We start from the raw sequence: 11,153 nt of genomic DNA, 5'->3' as shown, positions 1-11,153 counted from the left end.
CTAGAAAAGAGCTTCTCATTTGCACAGATATGCATGAACCAGAGATCGTTTGGTTGTTGCTAAATTTGGAGAAAGAACCATGAATCTTAGACTTTGAGCTGAATTAAACTACGTAGAGCGAAGGGGAGAAAGTTTTAAAGGAAGATGGCAGCCAATTTCTTTTGTTATTTAACGTTTTATTTTTTCAAGAACAGTTAACATTTACTAGGCACCTATTGGCCTCAGTCACTTGCATCTAAAGAGCAAAGCTAATTTACCCAAAGCCCCTGTTCTTTTGAATGGTTAGCCTTACTTCCTAGCTCTGTTAACAACTATTCTACCATTAGCTTCAAGTTCAATTTTAATAACCTAATCCATAATTGTCTACTGCTCCCTACCACACGAACAAAAGAGTTTGGGGGAAATAAGGCGAGCAGTTTACATTTTCTGTGGCTATTTCAAGTAATTGGCTCCAAAGTGAAATTATTGAGTTGGCCATGGTTTATCATGTTCCGAGGGTATGAAACATGGAAGGAAATGGGCCTGTAGAAAGGGTTGGTATCCAAGAATGTGTGAGAATCCTATAACTTTACCTCCACTGGCCTAATATCCTGAGTCACTAGATGGTCAGAAGTATAGATAGAGTACAAAAGGAACAGCTGATGTACATTCATACTAGAGACCAAAAACAAAGTTTGTACAAGAGGAACAGCAAATGAAATAGCTTCTATCCAAATAAAATCTCACACAGGCCATTTTTATACATACATGGACACACACCCACACACGCACAGACACACGAGTAGAATGTGTGTTTTGTAAGGTAGGTCCTTGGAAATAGACATTCTTAGCAAATATGGATGACAGATCAATTGTAATTTATTTTCTTTTAACACTGTATCATCATAAAGAAAACTGGTATAAATGAAAAAATCTATTTCAAATATCTACATCTAAAATTTTAGGCAGTGAAAAAGCACTTTGTTGACACGGAGTGTGGAATGATGGATGTTAATTGTCAGAAACTGCTGAATGCCTTGCTTAGTTGCCACAAACAAATTCACATATCAGAACGAACAATACTGCTAAATATTCCTTTTTTCCCATTTTTTTTCTGTTAAAACATACTGTGAGAAAGAAAAGAAAAACTGGAAATCCATACACCTTTCAAAAGTTTGAAATTGAAGCAATATTTAGAACCATAGATGAGGAAACGCGGCAGCATTGGTGTAATATACACAACGCGCTTTTCTTCTTTAATCTGTAATGTACATCAAATACTTTACAACAATGCATTAACAAAGGGCAAGAAACATCTTGCTGTACAGAGGAACCCGAGTGCAACTTGAAGCCTAGAATCACAACGGATGAAGAGTAAACAAAGCGTGAGAAGCCGTCCCTCTGAAGTGTGTGAACCACGTGCCTCTGTGCTTACAACCGTCACCCCGACCACCTTCTGTGCTGCCTTCAGCCACATTCAGTGGAAAGCACTTTTTAGACTCTCCAGCCCGCGCTAGAAAGGTGTTGTACAAGGTCAGATTGAGGATCACTTTCTATTGACTTTCAAGTTAACGTTCGATTCATTTAGCTTTCTGAAATAGCTCTTAATGTTTCCTTACTGGTTATCCCAGCCTTCCTATGGAACAGGCTTTAACAAACTAAATTTGCAGGGGAAAAGAAAAATAGCAATGTCTGTGGTCTTGCATGCACATGCACTGTTGCCGGTGCTGCCTGCCTCACACCCAGGAGTCGGGGGACGCGGGGTAGTGGCTCGTTTCATAGTTCAGTTCACTGTAGGGACGGGCAGCAGAGTAGAAGTCGACGTAGTTGCCCGTGGACTTGAGTCCCAGGTGCATGTACTCGCTGGCCGGAGGGCGGTGGTGGACCTGGTCCTCGAAGAAGGACTCGTCATAGTTTCTCGTGGAATTCGGAAACGGCTGGTAGGTCTCGTAGTCTTTTCTGCTGGGCTCCTGTGGGACTGGCTGTGCTGAAACCTGCCCAGAAAAGAAGATCCACCTGGGTTAGCGCATTTGCCCTTGACCCGTCCTCCCCCGCGGCCAATGCGCTCAACCCTCTCTCAAAGTCAAGGCTCTGAACATCCTCCATGCGGTTACCAGTATCGAGCTTCTCCTGATTGACTTTCCTTTTTCAAGTTGGTTCCTGAGTCCATTTGCTATCATTCTAGGTAATCTTTTTTTTAAAAAATTATTATTATGGTAAAGTATACATAACATAAAATGGACCATTTTAATTGTTTTCAGTGGCATTAAATACATTTGTCACCTGGGCCACCGTCACCACTATCCATTTTCATAACTTTTTCATCATTGCAAACAAAAACTCTGTATCCATTAAGCTTAAGTCCCCATCCCACCCTCTTTTCACAGCTTGTGGCAACTGCCGTTCTGTTTTCCACCTCTATGAATTTCACTAGTCTAGGTACCTCATAGAAGTGGAATAATAGAGTATTTGTCCTTTTGGGTCTCCCTTCTTTCACTTAACATAATGTCCTCAAGGTTTATCCATGTTGTAGCACGTGACAGAATTTCCTTCCTTTTTAAGGCTAAATAATATTCCATTGTATGGAGAGACCACATTTGTTTATCCACTTATCCACTGATGGACACTTGTATTATTTTCACCCTTTGACTCTTGTGAATAACGCTGCTGTGAACATGGGTGCACCAGTATCTGTTTGAGTCCCTGCTTTCAATTTTTGGGGAGTATGTACCAAGAAGTGGAATTGTTGGATCTGATGGTAATTCTATGTTTACCTGTTTGAGAAATTGCCCAAACTGCCATGATAGGTGAACCATTTCACTAGTTAACCTTTTTCAAATTAAAGAGGTATACACTAGACACTACAGAACACAAGTAATTTATAGTTATCTTTCCTGCATTTTTTCCATCACGCCTGGGTGCTGTAATCCCAGACAAAGAGAAAGTGAAGATGTACGAGGTCTAATGGTCACTTGGGCATCCTCCTGCCAGCTCGGAGGGCCGTGACCAATACCTCTTTGGAGGATGGAGGCTTCCGGGTAATAGGGCCATTCCATCACACCTGCCTAAGTGACCAGGTACCACAGCCTTAGAAGGATACAGAGAAGCATGTGAGAAGAAGAGGGAATCCACTTCAAATACTCTATGCTCTGGAGAACCAAAACATTTCCTAACTTGGTTCAATTGAGAATTGATGGGACTCGAGAATAATGTGGGATTATGAAGACTTTGGTTAGGGGAGAGGGGTCTTCTGACTTGTCCAATGTCCCCCAGCCCACCTCAGTGTTCCCCGTTTCCATTCCTGTCCTCTGCAGGTTACTGTCTGATGTAGGGGGCCTTTAGGGGCTAAAGGGACCACAGGATTCTTCGGGAAATGTGAAGTTTAGTTAGTTAGTTAGTTCCCTCCGCTTTGCTTTAAAGACAGTAAAACAGACAGTGTTCATAGGCTGATAATTAGCATTTATATGTCGGGGCCTAGCTATCCCCTTCCCACTGCCTCTGCGGTCCCTTCCTAAGCATCACGTTCCCAAAGTGAGGATACCCCCAAGGCATGGGGGAAGGACCATCCCCACAGCTACTGCATAATGGCATCCACAAAGCTCCTTGAGTGCAATGGTTGTGCAGGAGGTCTGGGGGGAACGATGGAACACTCCTAAAAAAGCACAGTTTGATCACCTGCCAGTGGACTCAGTAATTCCCTACTAATTTAACTAAGGTTCAGCATGGAAACATCCTCTAGAAATTGGTCTTAGTTGATAGATAATGATTTGTAATTAGCACGTTGTGTGTGAATGAATGCTTCTAATGGCCTGCCCGTAATTCTTCTCTCAAGTAAGCGAAACTCCCTCTTTTATATGTCATTGATTTACACTAGTAATCGACCTGCTCTTCAAAGAAGCGGTGAACTTCCTCATAGCTGCCATCCAGGAGGCCTCACACTTCCAGACAGTGGTGGCTGAATGAATGAGGTTTCTGTCTACCTGTGAAAGTCCTCAGAGTGTAAATGTGTGTTAGCCTAAGAGCCTGGGCATGAGGGGGACATTCGGAACTTCAACACCTGCAATTAAACATTGCTAAGACCACGTGTACCTGATCACTGGGATAGGCTAAGGTGCCCTTTGCTGGTCTTTGAAGAGCTGAGCGCTACGTGGAACTTCTCCGCTCCATCTCGGTGCTGCTACCCAAGTGTGGAGCATACAAAGAATTAGAGTTGGGAGGTTTGGAAAAATTACACAGGGAGGGAACTAGAATTTACTGGCTCTATTTCAGTGGGCACTATATTCAACATGTAACAAATTCTTCTGTTTACTCTTGTATATGTATATATGCATACATATATGGATGCATGTTTATGTCTGTATATCTATCCATCCATCCATTTATCCATCTATCATCTACCTATTTATCTATCTAATCTATCTCCTTCTCTCCCTCCACCTTTCCTCTCTCAATTTCTCCCTCCCTCCTTCCTTCCTTCCTTCCTTCCTTCCCATCCATCCATTTATCCATCCAATTCCCAATTTATAGATGAAGAAACCGAAGGTCAGAGAAGATAAGAAACTTGTGCAGGATGCCATGGCTCCTGGTGGGGTGAGGCTGGGATGTGAATGCACACCTGGCTGACTCCAAAGCCCATGTTCTCTCTGAGACAGGAGCACAGTCTCTGTTGAGCCAAGGTGGCTCCACCTCAGGGGGCTGGCAGCCTCACTGAGTTGACTCCAGACCCTGTGATGAGAAGGGAGGCCATGGACCAAGGAAACCAAGATGAGGCCTGACTTCTCTGTGCTGGTCTCAGTAACCAGGGGAGGGGCAGTGCTAGAGCTTGGGAGGTCTTCAGGGGAAGCTACTTATGAGGCTCGTGGCCCTCCTCCAAGGTGGCTGCTTCTTTCTTTTTTTTCTTTTCTGGCAAAGCCTGTTTCAAATTTCTTACTACTGCTATGTTCTCTCTGGCTGGTGGACATTTTTGGGTTGAGCACAAGCTTATTTTAGTCTCATATCAGGAGTTACCTTCTTCAGTTCATTTGTATTGTTCATAAGGTCCCATATCAACCCCTTCTCAGGTTGAGCTCTGCAGTTCGGAGAATTTGTGTGAATGAACCACCCAGAACAGCTGATGGTGGCACAGCTGTGTTTGAAGGGATTAAATTTGCTCCCTGGCCCCAGTGGTATGGATGTCGGCTGCTAAGACACATTCACCGCAGAGGTATGTTGGCTGTATTTTGTCATTTACTTTAAGAGACTATCTGACAGTGTTCAAGATTAGGCAGGTGAAATGCTCCCCAATACCAGCCTTCCCCATAGAGGAGCTAAAATAAATGCTTTTTTTTTTTTTTTTTTTAAACATACAGTGTGGACAAGCCAGACTTCTGTAAAGGAGGTGGAATGATGTTCCTGTCCCACAGTGGTGTATTCTGAATCTGAGTCTCCTGTAGTCCAGAGGAGCCCGGGCACATCCAAGGAGCCTGAGGCTGTTGTCTGCTCTGCTTAAGGCAGCGTCCTCTCTGGGAAGGGCAGGTGCCACCAGCTGGTTCACGTGGCCATCATGGGGGTCCACTCTCTTGGCGCTCCGTCCTGTGGCTTCTGCTCCCACAGAGTCATCCTTGCTGAAAGCTTTCCTCAGCAGCAGAATGTTTAGTGTAAATTATAAAGGACTCTGCTCCTTCTTAGCTCCCACCCCTGTAGCACGCTGATGGAAGACTCCTTTGTATTCCTCACTGAGTTTGCCCACCAATTGAACGTATTCCTAACACAAGGGAAAGAGCCGTCCACTACAGACCTTCAAAGTCTACGGCACAGTGAAAGCTGAAGACTCAGGGTGTTATCATTATACAATGAATGAAGCCGTGGTGAAGGTCAGTGCTTCTCAAAGTGTGGTCCCAAGACCAGGAGCATCAGTATTGCCTGGGAACTCTTTAGGGGTACAAATTATTGGGCTCCATCCCAGACCTACTGAATCAGAACATCTGGGGTTGGGGCACAGTAATCTATGTTTAACAGTCTTCCAGGGATCCTGACTCACCCTCAAATTTGAGAACCAGTGGTATACAGGAGGGCACATGGGAAAAGAGGACAGAAGACCCAGGCTGGAGTCTTTGCCTCTTCCGAGCTTCTTCAGGTGACTGAGGGCGAACACTTACCCTCCTTGGATCCCAATTTCCTCAGCTCTGGGGATAATTTTATTTGCCTGCCCACCTGGCAGCCAGACTGAGGAACTCAAGATGCCATTTCTATTGCTGTCAGTAATAATTTGAAAACCAGTCAGCAAAACACCAAAACCCTTTGTTTCTAGTTTATGAAAAAAAAATCCTATCGCCAGCGGGATATGGTTAAATATGCTCTTTTTCTTTATAAGTATGGGATAGACTGGTAGAAGCTCAGCAGGGTTTTTGAAGGGTTTGAGTACTTAACTCTTAAAACAATATCTGTGACCCCAAACATAAAACCGAGGATCACAAATCTTATTTCACACTAATGGTTGTTTCTCCTAGGAGTCCTTATGCTCGGAATTCACTGATTGGAAACTGGAGTGGCAGGTGGTCACGTGGGGTGTGCCATAGCTGCGAGGCTGCCTGGCTGCTTCTCTGCTGAGTCAGGGGAAGCCCGCCTCCCAGCTCCTGCCCCGGCCCGTCCCTTGCTTGGCCACGCATCCAGGGCTGTCGCCTTATTTTCAGATCTCACTGTCTTTTGCCTCGTCCCAGAGATCCCTCTGAAACTAGTTTCCCTCGGTGAATCACTTCTTCTCTAAGATGAATCCCTGTCCAGACTCCTCTGCAAAGCTCAGGAGGCCCAGCTTTGACACCGAAACTGAATGGACCCCGGCACATCCCTCCCGGTTAAATTTTTCAAGCTGACCATTTACTAGCTATGTGGTTGTGAAGTGGCTTTTAGCCCAGAAAAGTTCCGAAAACAAAAGCCATCTGTGATAACCAACCATGCTCACATGGGCAGAAAATCCACACCATGGATGCTGTTTACAGGGTCATCTCCAGAAGCACCCATCTGGAAGAGGAGCAAATGGCCAACTTTTCTGAATGGTCAGGATGGTCTTCCTTTCCTGAATTCCCAAGAGGGAAGGCTGTAAGTAAAGTCAAAGTGTATCCTGATAACAGAGTCCAAAACAAGTAAAACCTTTATTATTTTCTCAAGTCACTGGAGTGTCATAATGATTTTCTTGGAAAAATTGTTTTAGGTAAAGAACAACTCTCTTTGGTGGACATTTCAAAAATGTTGCTTGATATTAGAATGGAGTTAACAGTCCAGTTGCCCCCTTCCCTCGGCTGGACCAGCTGAGGGAATAATGATGGCACTGAGCTATGGCCACAGGACTCAGCTCTGCTGGGGGTCGGCCTGCAACGTCTCCCCTGTGCTGACGAGTGGCTCAGAGCTTGCTCTCCATCCAGACTGAGTTTCAGTACATCCACCTGAGACACCGTGGCCTTGATGTTTCACACCGAGGTTGAGTTGAGTTCGTTCTAGGGCCCAGGCTGCATACAATAGGCTGTGTTCACTCTCTCGGGACAGGGACGCCATCTTGGTGCGTTAATTCCAATTTTCTTAAATGCTCAGAATAGGCTTGGGTGAAGACAATGTGCCTCTTAGAACCATTGTGGACTGTCCTCTAAACCTAGGTTGCAAGCAGTCTGTTGGAATGTACTGCAGCCACACTGTGCGATGCCAAGGACCCCTGGGCCACACCAGGGTGTTTCTTCATTGCCAGCAATAGTGGGATTCCCTGGAGATAAAGGCTGACGTAGAACAGGCTGATTCTGGTGATGAGCTTCTCTTGACCTATAGAAGCTGAAGACTGATCTTATGCTCTTGGATGCAAAACCAGGGTCCTATCACATCCTGACAAATATCTTTAAGAGCTGGAGACCACTGGCTCACTGTACCTGATATTTGCTGGAAGAAAAAGCATTGATTCCCATAAATAGAGTTGGCATTTCCTTTATGTTTGGGTAGGCATGTTGATCTGCAAATAGTTGGGGGCCACCCCTGGTGACCTCTTGTCTAGAGCTCATGCCCCTCTGTTTATTCACTGACTTCTTTGCTTTTAGCAAAGACCAGAACTGTGTCCTCCTCCCTCTTCCCTTAGAAACAGTCTTGCACCAGACATTCTACCTGCTGGAAGGGATTCCCTCTCCTCTTCAAAGATGCTGCCCTGCTGGGTGGTGAGAACTGATTAAAAACACACATTTCCCTTTCATGTTGACTTTCATCTGGTTACTGTGATCAAGTAAACAGCTTTCAGGTTTATCTTTTCAGTACTATTTTCATGACACATGGCAGGAATCTAGAGCGTCAGCAGAAGCCAGTTCTGGAAACGATTACCAGTAGCCAAGAGTTATAAAGAATGTCAGTCTTTGTGATGACCACCATGGGGAAGGAAAAGTATGAGGTTATTCATCAGTAACGGAGCAGAGGCGGTGCCTTCTTGCTTTTATAGTTCCCCTTAGAACCAGAGGGAAAACGAGCCTTCAACGAATATTTGCTAAATAAAACACACGCAAAAACACAGATGGATTCTTTAAGTATCTACCAGCCAGGGTTCCTCAAATTTCAACATCCACACGAATCACCTAGACACCTTGATAAAATGCAACTCAGATGCAGAAGACCCTGAACGGGTTAGGGTTAGGGTTAGGGGCCAGAGAAGCATCTCTTCTGTGTTTCTAACAAGCTCCCAGGTGATGCTGTTGTTGCTTATTCCCCCACTAGCCTGAGCGGCGAGGCATAACACCATGCCTTCTATTCAGTTGTTTACATTGAACTTGATGTGTCTATGTTATTAGTAACTATCATGTATAATGAATGCTTTCTTCCAAATAAGAATTGGCTGGGTTACAGGAGCTACTTAATCCATGTCTAGTAATTAGACAATTTGTCTAGTAACCAGAATCTTACACTTGCCATAACTAACACCTGATGCCGCCAAAAAAACAAGATTGCTTTCAAATCTGAGGCTGTTCCTGATGACTGCCACCACCCACATGTACGCTGTGTCCCACATGAGCAGAGAGCAGCAGGGACCGTTATTTTCTTTTTCCATTTTTTATGCATGTTAAATAGAAACTAACTTATTTTTTACACTTCCAAGATATTTCACAGGAGTCGAAGGGAGAAACAAACACCAACGTGCTACCTCTCTTTTACCTGGTTATGTTTGATGTCTTCAGCGGGTGCACCATATGAATTCCTATACAAAGTTGAAATTCCAGTATTTTGAGCTGAAAGCAAAAGAGAAACAAAAGTATTAGCACTGAACACCAGGCTTCAAATGAGGAATGATGGTTATTGAGGCCAGTTTTGCCCTGACAAAGCTTGGTGTCTCATGGATCATTCCAGATGCAAGAAATTCATTAGTCCTGAACACTTCATTTTACATACAGACATTAAGAGAGAAGAACAGTTATTCTATAAAATCCCCGTTGCACATCAGCCTCTTGCAATAACATTCAGCTTGCAGACGGGGTCAAGGCAGGTGCATCAAACAGATGGTCATCTTGCCAGTTCTATGGCCTTGTTTTCTGGTGAAAACTGGCAGATGATAAAAGCGTGTCACCTGCACTGAAGCATGCAGGAATCTGGATCAGCCAGTTGGTGTTTAGCTGGGGAATGACAAGAATGAAATTTCTAATTTGAGCTCACAGAAGTGCTTGATCATCTTTGAGACAGTTCACTTCTCAACGGCCTGAAGGATGGGCAGGAAGCACCACCCGCCTTTGCCCTGCGCATCTGGGTGGCTTCGGAGTCCTGTTCAACACAGAGATGGGAGACTCCCACCCTGTCTTGTGACCAGTCTGTGTTCTAGACAAAAGGAAGGAAGGTCTCCTCCGGTTGCCAGCAGCTTCCAAAGTCCTGGGCAAGATGCCCACTTGCCTGCCTCCTCCCCTGGGGCCCTTGAGGCTGCTGTCGCAGGCCTAGAGGAAGGGCCCAGGGCAAGACTCCCCTCATAGCTGCTAAAAGGTCCTGGTTTAAGAAAGCTCTGGAAAAAAACATTGTCTGTCAAGTGTCAGTGGGTATCTAAAACACTCTAGATATCAAGAAAAAATTATCTTTTGCTTCCAGTATCTATGGGATCATGAAATAGGATGACACACCATCTATTCTCTCAGAGATACAGGCCACCAAGTCAGTATAATCATTCCACCCATGTTTATTACTAAAAGCACATAATAGCTGTGCAATAAAACTCCTCTTGGGAAATTCTGCTTAGAATGTGAGAGCTGAGAGCCCACTTCCCATTTTAAAGACCACTCTGATAGACTCTCTGGTTGAACGCCCATCACTCCTGTCTCTGCATCACTGCGGAAACCACCATCCCTCGCCTGGACCACTGCTACAGCATCCTCTTCTCAACGGCCCGGCTTCCACTCTGCACAGCCTGCTCCTTCATCCCCCCTGTTCCCATCACCTGAGCGATCATCATGTTAGACTGGATTATGTCACTCGATTCCCTGCCCATTATGGTCTTCGAGGCTCCGTGTGATCTGGTCCCGTCCTGACTTCCTGCAGAATTTCCTGCTCTTCTTCCCACAGTTCAGGGAGCTGTGCTGGCCCTCCTTCCTGGCTTGAGCATCCAAATTTATTTTGCATCAGGGATGTTGGACTTCCTGATGCTTCTCCCTGGAACTTGCTTGCCCCAGACTCTGGACTATCTCTCCTTGTTGATATTCGGGTTTCAGCTCAAACGTCTCCCCTTGACCGTGTTAGTTAAAGTTGCCCTGCCCACCTGGGGCCCTCTATCTCATTACCCCATTTATTTCCACCATCACACTCAACGCCAAGTGCTACCACCTCGTTAGTGAGTTTGTTTCATGTTTACCTTGTGTATTACCTCCCTTCACCTAGGAGATAAGAAGCTCCATGAGGACAGACATCTGTCTGTCCCGCCACCTTTGTAGGCTGCCCCAGCATCTGGGACAGTGCCTGGCCTTGAGGGATGCTCACAGAGTAAGTGCTTTTTTCGCTGAGTGAATGAATGAATGACTAAACCTTAGAAAAATCTGCCTTCAGAGCTATAACCTGCTGATGGAAAATGTTACTCCAAGGATAAGGTGAAAAATTTTTTCTATTACTCAGAATAAAATACATTTCTTTTTTTGGTAGAATGTGCATTTTTATAGCCTTGGCCTCCCTCCCTGTTGTGCTTGTGGCTTCCAAGCTGAAGATGT

At 45.0% G+C, this 11,153-nt stretch overlaps 1 protein-coding gene across 1 annotated transcript in view; it reads right to left on the bottom strand.

Moving 5' to 3' along the window:
• Positions 1-840: 840 nt before the first annotated feature.
• CTNND2 (catenin delta 2) overlaps positions 841-11,153 on the bottom strand; it is a 427,936-nt gene continuing 417,623 nt past the window's right edge. Inside the window, exons 18-19 of the mRNA XM_024767199.1 lie at positions 9,133-9,206; positions 841-1,973 (exon numbers count right to left, since the gene is read on the bottom strand). Of these exons, the coding sequence (XP_024622967.1) occupies positions 1,716-1,973; positions 9,133-9,206 (332 nt within the window). The 3' untranslated portion in view covers positions 841-1,715. The remainder of the gene's footprint in view (positions 1,974-9,132; positions 9,207-11,153) is intronic.

This window comes from Neophocaena asiaeorientalis, unplaced genomic scaffold, assembly GCF_003031525.2.
Source record: "Neophocaena asiaeorientalis asiaeorientalis breed wild unplaced genomic scaffold, Neophocaena_asiaeorientalis_V1.1 scaffold112, whole genome shotgun sequence".
Lineage (NCBI taxonomy): Eukaryota > Metazoa > Chordata > Mammalia > Artiodactyla > Phocoenidae > Neophocaena > Neophocaena asiaeorientalis.
The sequence above is the reverse complement of the archived record's forward strand: the minus strand, read 5'-3'. Positions and strand labels throughout refer to the sequence as shown.